This window comes from Python bivittatus, unplaced genomic scaffold (genome assembly GCF_059951505.1).
Source record: "Python bivittatus isolate LINGU-HERP-01145 unplaced genomic scaffold, Pbiv_v1 ctg000690_np1212, whole genome shotgun sequence".
In the NCBI taxonomy this organism is placed as follows: domain Eukaryota; kingdom Metazoa; phylum Chordata; class Lepidosauria; order Squamata; family Pythonidae; genus Python; species Python bivittatus.
The window spans coordinates 7,984,969-8,002,988 of NW_028277096.1; the positions used below are offsets into that span (position 1 = coordinate 7,984,969).

General features: G+C 41.6%; 2 protein-coding genes across 3 annotated transcripts; both read right to left on the reverse strand.

The window, feature by feature from the left end:
• Positions 1-6,179: 6,179 nt before the first annotated feature.
• Positions 6,180-11,223, reverse strand: CHCHD2 (coiled-coil-helix-coiled-coil-helix domain containing 2). Of its 2 annotated transcripts, XM_007429680.4 has the most exons (4): positions 11,024-11,223; positions 7,869-8,109; positions 7,253-7,406; positions 6,180-6,466 (listed from the first exon to the last, which is right to left on the reverse strand). In XM_007429680.4, the coding sequence occupies exons 1-4, from the start codon at positions 11,071-11,073 to the stop codon at positions 6,456-6,458; spliced, it is 456 nt and encodes a 151-aa protein (XP_007429742.1). In that variant the 5' UTR covers positions 11,074-11,223; the 3' UTR covers positions 6,180-6,455. The 2 variants fall into 2 exon arrangements, with proteins under 2 accessions (XP_007429742.1, XP_088008424.1); XM_088152298.1 differs by lacking the exon at positions 6,180-6,466 and having other exon boundaries at positions 7,245-7,406.
• Positions 11,224-11,408: 185 nt separating this feature from the next.
• Positions 11,409-17,742, reverse strand: NUPR2 (nuclear protein 2, transcriptional regulator). The gene is made up of 2 exons (XM_007429679.3): positions 17,366-17,742; positions 11,409-16,298 (listed from the first exon to the last, which is right to left on the reverse strand). Exons 1-2 carry the CDS (start codon positions 17,693-17,695, stop codon positions 16,275-16,277), a joined length of 354 nt encoding a protein of 117 aa, XP_007429741.1. The 5' UTR covers positions 17,696-17,742; the 3' UTR covers positions 11,409-16,274.
• Positions 17,743-18,020: the final 278 nt, after the last annotated feature.

Consider the following 18,020-nt stretch of genomic DNA (forward strand, 5'->3'; position numbering starts at 1 on the left):
ACTGAATAGACCAGTGTTTCTCAACTTTAGCAACTTTACGATAAGTGGACGTCAACTCCCAGAATTCCCTAGCTGGCTAGGGAATTCTGGGAGTTGAAGTCCATGGATCTTAAAGTTGCTAAGGTTGAGAAACACTGGAATAGACTAATTCAACCCTGAGAGGATTTACTCATATTCAGTTGCCCTGGGCCTATCTGAACCTTCCCTCTCTTGGATCTAACTGCAGTACCAACTTATCTTTATTTACTGCTCCATCCTCATAATGTTGCCTTCATCTCATCCCCAGCACATACTCTATGCCTGTCAGCGATTGTTCAGGCTGCTTTTAAACACAGGTTTAGTGCTATTCTGGAATAGTGCTAAACCAATCTCTTTTGAATGCACCTGTGCAAAACTAAAATGTATGTTTAACTCAGCCATGCAAAGGACCCCTTTCTTTTCTTCCTGACTGGCTTCTGTCTTTATACTGCAAAGCTACCCAAGATATTAACCTTTCTGCTCTCTTTAAATTACAAGACAGTTATTGTGTTTGCTTTTTGGAATTAGCTCCCCCTCCCTAGATTTGGATAGCTCCAACCTTATTAGCCTTTCACACAACTCTGAACACCTGGTTTTTCTTCCCTGCAGTGGGCCATCATGACAACTAAGCCTGCTCTGCTGATTGCTTACCGATATGTGTACGTAGTTCTTTTTTCTTTTTATGTTATTTTATGTTCAATATTGTGCTTCATACATGTACACAGACCAGAGTCATAAACTTACTATTTCCTTAAATAAGTAAAAAATAGATTTACTGACACTGCTTTATAAATAAGAAGCTTTTGTTTAAAAAATGTAACAAATGTCCAGATGTCTAAATTGGAACATACCACAAATGATGAGGATTCAGTGTGGGAAATGTTGACCTGCCATAATCTAATTTCTCCATGCGCATAAGAAGGATAGTCAAGACAGTTGCAGTTGGTTTTAGAATAAGGCTGAATCTGGATGTTCTCTTGAACTAAGTAGAAATTCCTTTGTAAGCTACATGGCAGCCTGCTGGAAACTGGCTTTACACATGGTTCCCCTTGAAATCAGTGACATAGATTAGTTATGACTTAAGTCCCATTGATTTAAATAGAGAACAAATTTAGTCTGGATTGGAACAGTATTGTGATTCAGTTCAGATGTAGCATAGCGTGTATAAATTAGTTTGAGGCGTACACAAAATGTTTTCTTTTCCTGATTGCTAACTGTAGGCAAGTGATTCACTTTTTAAAGCAGTAATTGGGGAATTCAAGCAATTTCAGAGTGAAGCTTCCCTGGAAAGCAGACCGTAAGATCAAAATCTTTGTCTTCCATTCTAGAAACTTTGAAGACATAGAAGTCAGGGAATGGAAAATGCTACCTTTTTCTGTACATTCTACTCTTATTTTTAATATAGTGCTAAACCCAAACTCTGCTTTAGCCTTATTTCCCTGCATATATCTCAAAATTAACCATTACACTTACAAAGTTGCATAATTTAATTCATTGGCTAAACAAGACCACTTTCTTGATAAAAGACACGATTACTTACCGTAACCGTCATTTACACAATCTGCGTCTTCTAACCAAGAGTTTTCTAACTGGCACAGCAGATCAAATCCCACAGCCCAGCTTGAGAAAGAATTGCCTACGTTACATGACAGCCAGCAATTAAACAACATAGCAGCGTCTCACATTCTCTGTTAATTTGTTGCGGATCACTTGCGCTGCAGGGACTGCATTGCCAAAAATAAAAATCGCAGTGCAACTCGAGAATTGTTCCAAGCCCTCCTGTTTGCACAGTCACTCCCTGCTTATGTCGGAGTGACCCTCCTTTGAGGTGAAGGAACTCTTCGACAAGCAACAGCGCTTCCATGAATGAGTGGACAAACAGGGCTTCCTTCTCCAAGGAAACGAGAACCAGGCACATCAGCTGGAATGCATGCAGAATAGGATTCCACAGGACACAAAATGTGAAGTGCAACAGGACTGATTTTTGTTTTTTAGCTCTGTATCTTAAGAGGGCACACTGAGGGGAAGGGGGCTGAGAATGCAGTTAGCCCTAAGTGGCACACTTGGAATCTTAATCAAAAAGTAAGCAGGACAAACACAAATCAATGCTTTTGTGGGATCAAAACGCAGGATGCAAATGCAGAATAATCAAGGCTTCACTGCAGTGTTTATTGAGCAGTACGTACTGGAGGGGGACCCCACCAGAAGTTAGTGGGAGGCACTCCCCTACAGGCAAAATGGATGTTCTGATATTTATACAGTTCTACAAGAAGGGGAAGGGAATACGCATACATATTCATATGATGATGCAGGCATGCCTAAATAGGCAATAGTTCTCAAGTTACTCTCTGCCTCTCTGTTATCTGTTAACTGCTAGTAAAACAATAGTGTCACAGAGAAGACGCAAATTAGTTCAAGGTGCCAAATGCCAAGAAGAAGGCATCCTCCCTCACGGCAGATGCCTAGGTTGCTATGGGAATGTTTGTGATAAGGAGTTTACAATTGGCCTGGTTCACATCAGCTTCAAGGATGCTTCCACATGCCTTTATGTTTCAATCTTATTGAGGCGATCCCATTCATCTGAGGCCTCTAGAAACTTGTCTTTTTCACCCAAAGATTCATTTTTCTCACACTTTCATTTAAATTTGATTGGATTAGTTTAGTGTTTTTCAAAGTTGGCAACTTCAAGATGTGTGCACTTCAACTCCCATTCTGGAGTTGCTAAGGTTGAGAAACACTGCAGTAGACAAGACACTAAACCGTGGGTTAGTGATTTAGCCAAAGCATCTGGGTTACACAACCACAAACTAGCCAAGCACATTTGAGTTTAATGTGTGGCACAAAGCCAGCCCACGTTTCTTCAGTGCTGCTACTGATTCCAGATTGGGTTGAAGTTGAGGTGGCTCTGATTGAAAAAATTGCTGATGCTGGGTAGGAATTCTGGGAGTTGAAGTCCACACATCTTAAAGATGCCAAGTTTGAAAAACATTGGATTACAGTACTATAGTTCAATATAGCCAGTATACTTACTTTCTCTCTACCTAATCATTTAGCCCTTCATGTTTAAAAATTTCATCCTGGAGAAAACCAGGATCTATGTGGTTGCTAACAGTCAACACCGACTTGATGGCTCATAATCAATCAATTAAAAATTGCAGTTGGGTGATAATTTTTGGGAGGGCTCTTGTGCGGGGTCTACTGAAGGTTTTCAGGGCTGTGGTTTCAGTATTTTCTTCCCTGGGCATCAAGTGGTCTTGCTGGCTGTGTCCATAGTCATTTATGTAGATGGCACCAGATTTGAGAAACTGAGTCTATATCTCAGATATCTTTAGCTATATCTAAAAGTGTGTGGCCAGTGCTTAGTGAAACCTTAGAAATCAGAGGGGCTGCTAAATACCACCTGTAGTGATGACCACCTTCAATATTTTGTATTTTGTCCCCAAGAAGACTATGAAGAGCAGACTAAATTATGAAAGGCTTAAAAGGGCAATATGATGTAAATTTAGAGAAAGCATGTACATTTAATGCACATAACTCATAAAAATTAGATTTGCTCTTCACATTACTCAGTAAAGCTCAGGTTGGCAAACAGGGATATTACTGACAATTCCAAGGCAAATTTGAGTGTGTAAAGGAGGTGCAGCTTTCTATCACTCTCATGCATGCTCTGCGTTGGGTCACTGCTTTGACTCATGAAAGTAAATCTTCTGAATAATGCAACAGTTATGATTTCAGCTATGTACAATTTTTTAAATTTCTGTGCACTACAAGGCTTATTGAGGCTCCCCAGATTGTCTAATATTTTGATTACATAGATATAGCTGACCATTGTTTATGAATTATACAGATCTTTAACAGATGTTATTTCTGTATGCTCTGACTTACAAATTAGATGTGCGCATTTACACAGTAAATCATCTAATATTTGAAAAAAAAGTTTATCATTTGGACCAGTGTTTTTCAAACATGGCAACTTTAAGATGTGTGGACTTCACTTCTCAGAATTCCCCAGTCAGCTGGGAGTTGAAGTCCACAGATCTTAAAGTTGCCAAGTTTGAAAAAAACACTGATTTAGCCAGTTCTAAAATTAAAACATATGAACTGTCAGTATAGACCAGTGTTTCTCAATCTTGGCAGCTTGAAGATGTATGGGACTTCAACTCTCAGAATTCCCCAGCCAGCCTTGCTGGCTGGGGAATTCTGGGAGTTGAAGTTCACACATCTTCAAGTTGCCAAGATTGAGAAACACTGGTATAGACATTAGCATACAGCTGAGGCAGATGTTTTCCCAGGTAATTATATTTAGAGTTGAGAAGGCATCAGAGAAGTGAATTAATGAAGAGGTGGTTGCTTCATTAGATAAAAGAAGCAGGTGGGACATGTGGCCTCTTGTGTCCAAGGTATTGTTTTGAAGCACTGGCATTCAATGAGACACACTGAAAGATAACAGGATTTATTCAAGGTAGGTTTTCACTGACACAACTTTAACAGAAGACAAACTAATGAGGATTCTTCCAGTCATCTTTTTTAGTCCCCAGAATGCTCCTTATTCCCAACTTATCTTTTTTTTTTTCTGGATTGACAGGCACCATTTCAACAAAGCACTAAACTGCAGCTACCCAGTCCCCCCCCCCCCCAAGTGTATCACTGGGACCCAAAACAATGAATGGAAATACTGTAAAGGTGATTGCATTTTAATGCTTTTGAGGGTCCATTAAATGTATACATTTTGGAATATAATCATATTAGGATTGTGGTTATGGTTAGTCTTTTTTTGGCAATTAAGCAAGTTCAGTTTAAGAAAGGCACATTCTAATTCATCTTGATGCTGTTGCCTATTATTTTAAATAACTAAGACCATTTTTTATATTAGTATCCCAATGATTTATTGCAGCTTTCCTTAATACAGGCACTTTCCAGTTACAGTATAGCCTTCAGTTCCCAGAACTTCCCAGCACTGTCAGTTCTGGAAATTGAAATCCACATTTCTCAGGGGAAAGATAGGTTCTGTGCAAGTGTGACCTTTATACAAATTCAGTTACTAATTGCTATGGCTGGGTCTCTATGCACTGAATTCATGGAGTGGGACTTGCAAAGGTCATTTGAAATGCCCATGTTGCTTTTTCAGAACTGCAACTGAACGTATGCATGCTTCCATCATGAGAGTTCCTGAAACATTTTGTTTACTCAAGGTAAGGAACTTTGGGATCAGTGCTGAATTTTGTGATACCTTGGTGACATGGGTGGAAATACTATAAAATATTAAGAAATATTTTGCAGTTGAGTCTGATAGTGGATGATTTTGAGCCCCCTGGGGAAAGAACATCTCTTCTTGACAGGTGTTTTCTGGTACCTGACATACCGTTGGCATGATCATGTCTGGGCTGACTTATTTTTCTTCCATGATTTAGTTCTTCTACTTTTAAGGTGCAAGGTGCAGTTGCAATTCAAGGTGCAGATGGCCATCTATAGAGCCCTTCATGGAATAAAGCTCCGGTATTTGTAGGACTGCCTTTCCTCTAAGATCTAACAGGCTCGGCACGCTCTGGACTCCATCCATTAAACCAGGGTTCCTCAACCTCAGCAACTTTAAGATGGGTGGACTTCAACTCCCAGAATTCCCCAGCCAGCTGTGCTGGCTGGGGAATTCTGGGAGTTGAAGTCCACCCATCTTAAAGTTGTTGAGGTTGAGGAACCCTGCATTAAACAAGACCATCCTATGGAATCCAGGAGACCGCCCCCAACCCATATCCAAGGCTTTTAGAACTGGCTCTCCCTGCACACTGGGGGCTGTGTCAGCATGCGGCCCTGCTAATCACCAGGTAAGTATAGCAGATTTGATTTTGATTTTCCTCCTAAGGAGAGTTTTATTTTAAAGTTGTTTCTTCTTTTATTTTCTTAAGCTGTTTTAACCCTTGTAAGCTGCCCACAGTATTGGTGAACAGGCAGCCTGAGATATGGACTAAATAAATTATCCTCCCTCCCCAAGTTGCAAAATGTGAATTCGTCCCAACTGCCCAGGAAAAAGTAATGCTGCATTTTATTCTATTTTGCACTTTTAGCAGTAACACAATTAAGATGACAAATTCTTAACAGTTACACATAAAGTAACCCATCCCATCTCTCCTCTGTTCCCAGTCATTATTTATCAAAGACTGTGAGGCAATCCAAAACCTCATTTTTTATTGAGGATCATACACAATCACAATTAGGAATAACGCAGGTGATATAATCCTAAAATTGGATGATCATTCTACTTTCCCAACCACAAGCAATAGTTTTCATTGCCACAATTCTTCTTGCTGGAAACTTCATGGATGGACAACTGATCACAAAGACAAGCCAGATAGCATTTACACATTAAAGAAAAGTTCACTAGCGATGCATCTCTTGGTGATGGAGCCAGATTTGATCCTTCAGAGTTTAATCAAGTTTAATTAAGATAAGCCTGTGGATTTGAAGGAAAAAGTAAAACACACATATAAGTATCAATGCACAAAAAGGATTGCAGGATCCAGAAAACAAACTTTAGGTTCTCTGACCTTTCATTATCACATTTAAGTACTGTCACAGCCACTCCTCATTTTTTCTCCACTTTTTACACCAAGCCAACATTATTTTTAATTCTTCCATCAGAACTCTAAGAATGAGCTAGGAGAAGTGGGCTGCTGGATACTAAATTCTACTGGAAGATTTTTAGTACAGACTGTCCCAAGTTGCACATCCATGTGACACACAATCTTGATCAAACACAGATATGACCTTACTTTAGTGCATACTTGCATTTCATCAGGATACAATGAGATCAACAGATAGCCAATACTGGACCTCTGGGACTAACCGAGTACTTTCAAAATGCCTCTTCTCCTCATAAATGTTTAGATTATGCCCTATGTCAGGAATGCATCACAAACTCTGAATTAACAGCTTACCAGAATGTACACAAACAATGAAGATCTTAAATTTTCAAGATAAGCTGGCATGCAATTGTAGAAATCAGTTTTAAATTGTCATTCTATATGGAATAATTGAATTCACTTATCACTGTAGGTAAGCAATATTTAATGTGCTGTATGAAGTTAAAACATTCAAACTCTTTCCTAACATTGTAACAATCACCCTCAAAAGCCTCCAGCAATGATCCACAGCAGTGCCTATAGGAGTTGTCCTCCTTCTCAAGCTCTGAAAACAAGCCTATTTCCAATTTCCAGAGGAAGCCACAGAAGTTACATACCGTTTGCAAATCGGCATTGCTTCAGCACCTCGCTGAACCCTTCACACAGCTTCAAATCAGTCTGGTTCTGAGCACACTCCAGGAACTGCTTCATCTCATACTGGCAAGGCGTGTACTGGGACTGCTGCATAGCTGGCTGGGCTGCCTGAGGCTCCTAAAGAGGAAATGCAAGCAATGATTCAGGGAATTGGAAGTGGGGAAGGGCGAGAACGACAGCTGCTTATGAGGAAGCCCAACTGGCACATCATCTTATTACAAACTACAAAATGAGGAAAATTCTTAGGCCTGCTGACAATTTTATATTAGTCCTTTTTTAATCAGCAGGCGTCATCCTCCAACTTCTTCAACTAAACACCTCAAGCATTCCAAGATATCTAATACTATGATGCTAATAATAACAGCAGCAGACTAAAAAAGATAATAGATGATTTCTCTTGTGGAACACTATGAAGAAATGAGCTCCTAAAGAAGTGGGGTTTATGTTAAAATATCACTTTTATAGAGCACCACATTTCCTCCCTTTTTTGTTCTCCTTATTTACTGGCCAGAAGGGTCTCTACAATTCATGATCTTACTTGGCATGTATACATTTCAGAAATGGAATAATCTCTTTTACCTGGTAAGTGATGTCAGGTCTTGCAGCTTCGGAGTTTCCACCTCCAAACCCCCCAGTCATGGCATGTCCTAGAGTATGCCCCACAGCAGAACCTACAGCGACGCCTGCAGCTGTGGTGGCCATCTGGGCCATCAGGCCAGGCTGCCTTGGGGCAGGAGAAGCTACTGCTGAAGCAGGGGCTGGAGCTGGGACAGGAGCACGTGCAGCTGTGGTTGGAGCTGATCGCATTGGTGGAGCACGGCTATCAAAAGAAAGGGGGGAAAAGGAAATAACTTAAATTCAGATATAATTCTGAATGCCAACTTCTCCCACATTTGAAAATTACTGTACAGATATGTTTTCATGAATTGCTGCCACATTTCAACCGATTTATTGTTTGTTATACTTATATCTCACTTTTCATTCAGGAGCTCAAGAGGCATAATTACCACTCTGCTATTTTTTCCCATAGCAACAACCCTATAAGGTAAATTGGGCCGAGAGAAGTCATAATCCAGAGCACAGTCTGAAGGGACAAGATGAAGCACACCAGCGGTTTGTCAGTGCTTGGACATGAGACTTCCTGAGAACACCATGCACAAAGCCAGTATAGTAAATTCAGGAATGGTGCAGTGAAGTTCCAGTTGAGATTGGGAATTATTTTTTGAGTGTCAGCCATATTCTCACATACTTTCTCAACAGATAAGTAAATAATTGAGGAGGCAGACAACACCAACTGTTTCTTCTTAGCGTCTTGCTTCATTACAACATATAAGAGGAGCTCAAGAACTCTAATTCCTTTCTCAATTGCAATATTTATGCTCATGCCAATACTTTGGCTTCTCCTCCTTTCAAGATGCTTGAGCAGAAGAAAATATTTAGGCTTCAACACAACTCCTCTCACCATTCCCCTTACATTCAGATGAACCCAGTTTGTATCAGTCATATAATGTGCCTGTCACCTGGAGCACATAATCCCTTTCAGACATGCTGTCAGAACCATCTGATGGTACACTGATATACTAAAGGAGACAAATTTTTCATAGGCAAGGTGAAGGCCTCTGTACACAGAATAGGGTAAGGGTTGACTCCTTGGAAGAATCTGAATTTTTTCTTAAAGACAAACATTGATCTTGCCTACTGTAAATTTTAACTGAACTGTCAACATACCACATTACAAAGCTGTGACTCTGTTAGACAGGTTAAATATTCACACAGAGTTTGTTATCTAATCTGCACTGCTTTTCCAAAAAGACAGAAAAACACACTATGGCTGATCTTAGATCAAAACTAGTTGACATTTTGTCAGTCTTTTAAAGCTTGTTAAATGAAAATACATGTTAGAAAATGAAACCTACAATTAAACAGGTTTTGATTGTCCACACACAAGCCATTCTGAATCATGTACAAAAAGTAGGAAGATGCAATTTAAAGCCCAATGTGTATTTATAATTTATAACTCTATTTTTATAATCTGCATTTACAATTGTGACTTTTACACCATATGGAAGCCAGCAACTGCTGGTTTTGAAGATCTAACTAAATTATGGGATTTGACACATCTAATCAGTGCAGAGCAGACCATGCTTCCCCAAGATAAGCCTATAGCTACTAAGATTTTAGACTTGACCAGAATGTTTAAACATAAATCCTTAAGCCTCCAAATCACCCGAAATATGTGTACAATTTTGGGCTGTTTCCAAAAGGATACTGACAGATTAGAAGAGGTTCAGAGGAGGGTGACAAAAATTATACAGAGACTTGAAGGCATGTTCTGTAAGGTCAGGCAGAAGGAACGTGGGATTCTCAGTCTGGAGAAAAGACAACTGACGGGAGACATATATCAATGCTCAGTTACATAAAAGGGTGCTATAGAGAAGACAGTCAGAAACTCTTTTCTATTGTCACAAAAACTAGGACTAAAAATACTGGATTTAAGTTGTGACTATCTAGATTCTGTTTAAACATAAGGAAAAACTTCCTGATGGTAAGACAATACTGGAACAGTCTACTCATGGAGTTTGTGGGATGTCCATCTAGAGCTTTTAAAAACAGACTGGATAGCCACCACTCAAGGATAGTTTAATTGGTTTTTCTGCACACTGCAGCAGGTTGGACTAGATTATCTTTGTGGTATCTTCTCATTCCATAATTCAATACTTCTATACATGGCCATGGAACTTTTCTATCTTGCAGCCCATCACTTCCTTTTGACTGTGCTTGAGGTTTTGTTTTTTGTTCCTTTCACTCCTTTCTCCCCCTTGGCCCACTATCCCTATTGGATAATAGGAATTATTACCCAAATAAATCAGAGATTTGTAAAAAAAAATTGTGCCAATTTTTTCACTGCCACATATAGGACATTTAGGAAACATTATGTTCCCCTCCCTCCATCATGCACTGAACAGGAGCTAGGAGGACCAGTGGACCAGATTCAAGTCCACTCTCAGTCCTTGAACCTTAGTTTGGTAACTGTGGGTCAATCACTCTCTCACAGCCCAACTTACCTCACAGGTTTGTTGTGTGGCAGCACTGAAGGAAAGAGAGCTATATTGCTGCTTTGAATTCCTACATGAAGAAGAGCCAGTTTGGTGTAGTGGTGAAGGCGCTGGACTAGACACCAGGAGACTGAGTTCTAGGCCTCCCTTAGGCATGAAAACCACTGGGTGACTTTGGGCCAGTGCCTCTCACAGCCCAACCCACCTCACAGGGTGGTGGTTATGGTTTGCCGCTTTGAATTATATATAAAAAAGCGGGATAAAAATCTAACAGTAGTAGTAGTAGTAGTAGTAGTAGTAATAATAACAACAATAATATAAAGCCGACAAAACTCCCTCCTACAATCGGCATTCTTTCCTCTTTTAATTCTGCCCGCCATGTTCTTCCCCTGCCTCTCTAGCCCAAGGATACTCCTCCCACTTCTCCGAGGCCTCGCCCTCCGAACGGCCTAACCTTCTCTACCTGACGGGCCGCCGCTCGGGGTCACGTGGCCTCTCAGCTGGGGTAAGGCGAAAGAGAGCCTGCACCCCCCCCCCCGCTGCCCTCAACCGCCTTTCAGTGCACTCCCATAAGGAATCTGCCCCCTCCCCAGGCCTGTTTAAGATCCACCACTTTCTCTAGTGATGTCCGGATTTTGCAGCCCGGATTTGGCCTCTCTGGCTGAATGCTCCTCTTACCTGGCGGGCGGCGCCATCCGAGACGTTCGGCTTCGGCTCCCCCTCGGCATGATGATCAAGGATGAGTTCAACCTGCCTTTCGCTCAAGCGGTTTCTCCTCCTGATCGACGCTCGCCTCCTCGCTGCCTTCCCCACTGCGTCCTCCGCGTTTTGCGGTGGTGTTTTTCTTTCCACTTCCGACCCAATAACCACTTCCTCCAGGCCCAAGGTCACCGAAGCCGCTCCGCCTCAGAAGGCATGCGCGATGACGCAGCCGACTCTGCGCCGTACGAACTCCGGGTTTGTGGAAAGCAGGGCGGCATCGGCGCTTGGATCCACATGGGCGGGGCGGGGCCCGAGAGTGACGTGAAAGAAATTTGAACGTTAGGCCTCGTGACTTGAAGTCAGGGGCGTGGCCAAGAGGCGGTTGGAAGAGCAGTTTCTTTAGTCTTGCGCTCAAAAGCCCTTGCCTGTTTTTTTCTCCTCCGGTCTCCTCGGTGCTCTTCAAATGCGCCGGATTTCAGCAATAGCTGGGAGCTGCGAGAGTTGAAATTTAACACATCTGGAGAGCATCAGCAGAGAGAAGCTGCAAATGTCCTTGTCAGGATGTCGCTGCGGCCGTTCTTTTTTCCCTCCCTATTCGCCCAGCATTGGAGAGAGACACTGGAACAAACATTGTACGGTGTAGTCTTTGGGAGCATCAGCCCGCCTCTTCTTTCCCCCGCTGCCTACCTGCAGGCAGCTGTTTCTCTTTAAATAGAGCGCTTTATGTGTACTGTACAAACATTTATACCGATTGTTTATGTAGTCCTGAGCAAAGAAGGCGATCGTGTACTCTCTTGTGGGCATCCTACTGAATACAGTAAATATTGATAGATATAATCCACATAAACCAATGCTCTTTGGGGTCCTCAATCATTTTTAAGAACGTAAAGGGGTCCTGAGACCAAAATGTTTGAGAATCGCTGTTCTAGATCACCATCCACTTAATATGCGGTATTCTGCTTGCTGACCTCAGGAGTTATCAGCCTTTATTTGGGCCAGGACTGATTGCATGATCTTTCTTGCAGTACATGCTCCTCTTAGCAAACCTATCGCCAACTACATCTGGAGACATTTGTCCTCCCTCTTAGTGTCTACCTCTCACAGCCACACATTGCTACTTGAAAGACCAATGCTTTACTATTCTGGTCTTCAGTGTCACTGAAATATCTTTATCCTTCATGACCTTTTCTAAGTTGCCTAAGTCCCTTTATCCCTAAATCTCTGCATCTCCAGCATATTTCCCTTCTTCATCTGTTCTTGAGCCCAAGAAAACTAATCTACCACTATTACTTCTTTGGCATGAAATGGAAGTTGCTAAGCATGCAGGTTGAGATAACTTTTGTCTTAATATTTAACATTAATTTGGATTTTTTTTTTTTACTATTGGGAAGTCATTTTAAACTTAGTCTAAGTTGCATTTTTGTAAAGTGTGTGTATGGAAATGACTATGGGATAACTCTGTATTTAATAAAATGTATTTCCCATCAAAATTGTGGTCTTAACCTTTTTTCAACTGAGCACTTGAAATTGAGCTGCTGATATTTTCACTTTGGTCTCCTGGGTGAACAGGAAAATTAAACATTTGAAGAAGAGACAGCTTTAAGCAGGGGATTAACAATTTTTGCAGGCTGCAGGTACCATCAGATTGTGGCACGGGCACCATAATATAAACACTGTAATTTCATTCAGTATTGAATATATTAAATGTATGGCCAGATTGCTGTAAACTCACAAGGTATTTGTTATATTACCCAAATGTTGGGAGAATTTCATGTGAAAATACTGAAATTTCACAAGATTTCAGCCTTTTTATTAAAAAAACCATTTAGTTGTGAAGTTTTGTATTACTCATCTATTATCAGTGTTGTGATCCCCACCAATACCTGCTGACTTCTGACTTAGGCATCTGCAGTATTTTCCTTAAACCTAACACTGACAAGCATAGAGAGAAAGCAAGGAAACTACCTAATAATAACCAATATGACATGGCACTGAAGTTAAGAGAGTCTCAAGGGGGCTGCAGAACAAGTGCATTAGGCAATGATAACTTCTGCAGGGGTTAATTTATACCTAGCATTCATAAAGAAAGAATAATAGATGATCCCCTTCCCCTTTTATGAAAACACACAGGCAACTGAACATCCAATCCATTGCCTACCACCTGGCGAAACACATAGCCTCCTAGCTTGGCAGACAGCAGAAACAAAGAAACATGTCAGACATCTTATCAATAAAGACAGAAAATTCCATTTGCATATAAATTGGAAAATGCCAAGGAAATTCAACTCTGCAAAATTTGACTCTAGAAAGGGAAACTTGAAAGTGACAGTCAAAAGGATCAAATAATGCCATATTGCTTAGGGATTACTCAAAGCCACAGTAGCTCAGCCCCGATATAAAGGTCAGGTCAAGAAATACATCATGTCCAAGACTCAATGGATAACTAACAATGGCAAGGAAGCTATGAAAGAAAGCTTCTTTCAGAAATGAAAGCCTTAACTGAATGAAGAAAACATAAGACATGACAGTTGGATAAAAATGCAAGGAGATAATGGAAGATGCCAAAAAAAAAAAAATTGTAAAGCACACCGGTAGCAACATTAACAACATAATAAATATATCAGATTTATACCACCTGAGAAAGCAGTTGGACTATTGGATGATAAGAGAAGTAAGGAAAGGCACTGAGAAACTACAGCCTTTTTATCAGGCTTCATGAAATGAATATTGGGCATATACCTTCATTGTAGAAAAATTAGGGTAGATACTTATGCCAGCATTAATATTTTAATATTTAATATTTCAGAAAAGGAGCTCGTGGCCATGAGATAAATACAAATGGCAACAAGATGAAGTTGTACATCTTGCTGACAAATTAGAAATGAACAGTTGGTCCAAACTGCATCCATGAATTCTGACTTTAATTAAGAAAGCACTGGTTTTCTACCAGAAAATTGTCTGGAAACAAGCTTGAGAAATAACTTTGTCCCAACAATTTGTCACATTTGGAATTTTGAGAGTACGCTTTAGGTCTTAACCCAAAATGGCTGCCACAGGAGATATGGCCATTTATCACAAGGTAAAGCGATGATGTTCCCATAAGTAGGAATGTGCAGCTATTCAGATCCAGGGCAGAAGAGGTGCCTCAGAGGGTGCCTAGGCATGCCCACTGGACCTGTCAGGGCCTCCTTATAGATGTACCTTTTGCTGGGCTTGCCCAATAGCTGCATGGTCCCAGGAAAATACATGTCTGAATTAAGGGCTTGGCAAAAGGATGCAACTTTGAGGCCCATGCCCTCTCTGAATCATGGATCCAAACAGTTGCACATTTGTATCCTTAACCCTCTAGCCCCCAGGATACTCCCTATATCCCCAACTTGTTCTTCTTTTTTTCTGGTTATACAGTACACTTTGAGAAGAAAAAAAAAAGTAGGCTGCAACAACCTGCCATTCTTATTTATTTGACTTTGACACTGTCCGACTCGAGATTGTCTCTTGTTTTTTTAAGAATACCCAAGGGGTATGAGAGCTCAGAGGAATCCTTGAAATGAAAGATACTGCTGAACAACTGCAGATTCTTTCATAGCAAAATAACCTTCTGTTTCATCTTATTGGGTTAATATTCTTTCATTTAACAGTTTAAGGTGGTATGCATATCACTCTCTCCTCCTGTTTTTCCCCACAACCACCAGTTTTAAAGCTAGGTAATGTTTGGTTCATGATAAGAGAAGGATCTACTAGTACTGTGCTGAGAAGCCAGTATCCCAAACATTTAATCAGCTACCTTCTGTGTAAAAAGCATGCACTTCCCACTGAGCTTGTTTTCTCCTAGTTCACAAACCTTTCTTAATACTGAGATTCTCTAAACCAAAGATGGGCAATCTAAGACTTGGTTTAGTGAAATGCAGCCCTCAGTAGTAGTGGTAATATTTTTATGTTTCAGGCACCTATAGCTAGGGGCAGTTAATACTGTCTTTATTAAGAAATAGATACAATAACACACTACAATCCAATACCACAACTAAATTAAAAGACCTCAATATTCTGAGTGGCCTTTAAATGGTAACATTTAAAGCCATAATTAGAACCCAGATCTAAGTAACAGTAACATTCCACATTTAATTTATACTTAAATCAGCTTCGCAGAGTCTCATAAAAGAAATGCTTCTAATACTTTTTAAAATTTTGATACATTAGACTCAAGATGAAATTCTGATAGTTGATTTGAGACTGGTGCTAAATGGGAAAAAGCTTTCAACCATGTTAAGGCTGTTATAATAGGGGAAGATATCAGTCAAACCTGGCTAGCCACTTGAGTCAGGTATAACAGGCACATGAGCTACAAACAGATTTTCCAAATAATCAGTCAACACCAGCAGCTTACATTGTACCTTTTGTGAACCCTTAATCAATATACAGATGGTGATCAAGGGATATAGGGATGCTTGAATCCCTTTTTATGGCTTCTGGAACTCCTGACCATACCTCCTGAAAACTGGCAACATGGGTTTCCACCATTTTGAGATGGGAAACACATGCAAATTGATATGCGTATTTTAGTGTAAGCCCTAGAACACACTATCAGAAAGCTCTAAAATTCCAACCTCCACCCCCACCCCATATGTGATACAGACTCACTTTGTGGTTCCCAGCCCTCCAAAAATTGTAAATATGACCTGTGCCACTAGCAGTTTACCCACCATTGCTCTAGGTGTTGTTGGATCACTACTCTCATTACAGTATGCCAGGCCATTGGGTATGCTTCCTGGTGCCAATGGGTGTTGGAAGCACTGATAACTTAAGGGCCAAGCTTTTCCATCCATTATTAGTTTTTGCCCCGCCCTTTGACATGAATTTAACTAGAAAAAGAAAGGATTAAATCTCAGGTCTTCTGTATGCAAAACAGATGGCTTATTCCTAAACTGCAATTCCTTTTCAGTCTTAAGTAATCTTCCAATATTAATTTGAACCAAGTGATATTGTGAATAATCTTTTTTACCAAGTTTTGTAACAAAAACAATAGATAACAAAAATGAAAAAAAAATGATGCAATAATGCAAGGAGTGGAACAGAAGTGCCCAGAATTGGTGTTATTGAAAAGAAATGGCTTCTAAGTGATACAACTGGGAACTGAAGTGGAAGGAGACTCTGGAATGCAGCAGCATACCCTGAACAGAGCTTCTTCAGCTACAGAGCAGTTGCAGTCAGAGATCATGAGAAAAGATGCTCAGCAGCTGACCATTTCTGGAACCTGAAAAAAACCAAAAGGTGCCTTGAATCTGCAGCCCAAATGATTACCTTGCCCAGCTTTGGCAGCAATACACCTGTGGAAGCAAGGTCCACTGCCTTGGGGGAAGACACTTAAAAGGTGTTTGTGGAGCCCCTGAGGGCACCCATTCAAGGCAGAATAGGAATTATCCTCTGTGCAATTAAACTGTTACTAGGCTGTATCTGTAGATCCAAAAGAAGCAGGGATGGGAAAGACTACAGCAGGGGAAGGCAAGTTTTTTTCTGGCTTGCAGAGCCAGAGGATATGTCTGTAGAAGGCATTTTACTCCTGTATGTGAGAACATGGAAATCAGACTGTTTCATTATTAGGCAGGATCCCTATGTATTTACTTGGGAAAGCATTCCAGTCTTGAACAACCAAGAAGGGAGCTGTTTTTTCCCATTAAAAATGTTTTATTGTATGAAGGACTCCTGAATCCTGACTGCGCCAGTAGTGTAGTCCCCAAGGGAAATTTTGGACTGTCTTCCTTTAACTGACAATTAGATGAGCAAGGAAATAAGACATCTCCAGAACTGTACTAGGAAGAGCTTAACAGTACTAATGTATTTTATAAAATACTGAAGGACACGTGTATTTCTCTAAGGCCTGTCTTATTGCAACTGCCTAATTTCACCAGGAAGCCACCTGCAAGAGAGCTAGGACTGACTGGACCCCACTTGGAGAAGGAAGAACGTGGTGGATCCTTTAAGACTGAGGGGGAATGTATTGCCACTCGACTTAAAGGAAAGGTAGAAAGCTTAACTAGAGAGCAAAAAAGGCATTTTTGTTCCAGACAGAAGTACGATATTGGGGAAGATGAGATCAACAGAACTCGGGCAGCAGGTCTATTATTATACATACAGTCGAAGCCCCCTTATTGCTCTGGAGATGGGAGGGAGGGCAGCCTTATTCCCAGCCTGACTGACGATCAGCCGTGCAGCCTGGGGAGGATGGGCGTCCTAGCTTATCCTATCTGAAAGGCACCCAGGTCGGGGGAGGCTCGGAGGGCGGGACGATGCTTGTTTGACCCCGCCAGCAAAGCCCCGCACCTTAGCGGCGGCTCCCGCGCGTTTCCTGGGCTGCAATGGGGCAGATCTAGGCCCTCTCCCCGGGCGTTGCTGGAAGCGACGTTTGGCCAAGCTAGCGCGGATCTTGGCGGTGATCTTCCGTTCGTGGCCGGCCGGGACGCGCCAATTGGTGCGCTGTTCCCTAGAGCGGCGGCTGCGGCCCTTCCCACCGGAGCCGGGGCCCCGCGGGCCATCGCGCCACGCCCGCTCCCGCAGGCGCTCCACGCGCTCCTCCTCCCACTCAGAGTCCTCCGACCCAGAAGAGGGCGACCCTACCACGGAGGCCTTTAACCGGCTCCGTCCTTGCCGCATGGCAGCGCCCAGGCTGGCCTTCCGCCCCGAAATGTTTTCCCTCCCGAGGCGGGTCCTCCCTGCCTGCGTCACAGAGCCGGAACTTGACAGCCACGCCTTTTATCTCCTCGCGCTCTCGGGGTTGCCGTGGTTACGTAGGTCTGAGGTTACAAACTGGAAGGTCTGCAAATCTATCTACAGTGGATGAAAATGGTTATGATCTGTGCCGTTATTTTCAGTCCATGTTTTAAGTATCGTTACAGTTCCGATGTTCAGTCTGTATGGGAGGCATTAATTACAAATGAGAAAAAAATGCGCTTTTAAATTTAAAAAACGAAAGCTTCCA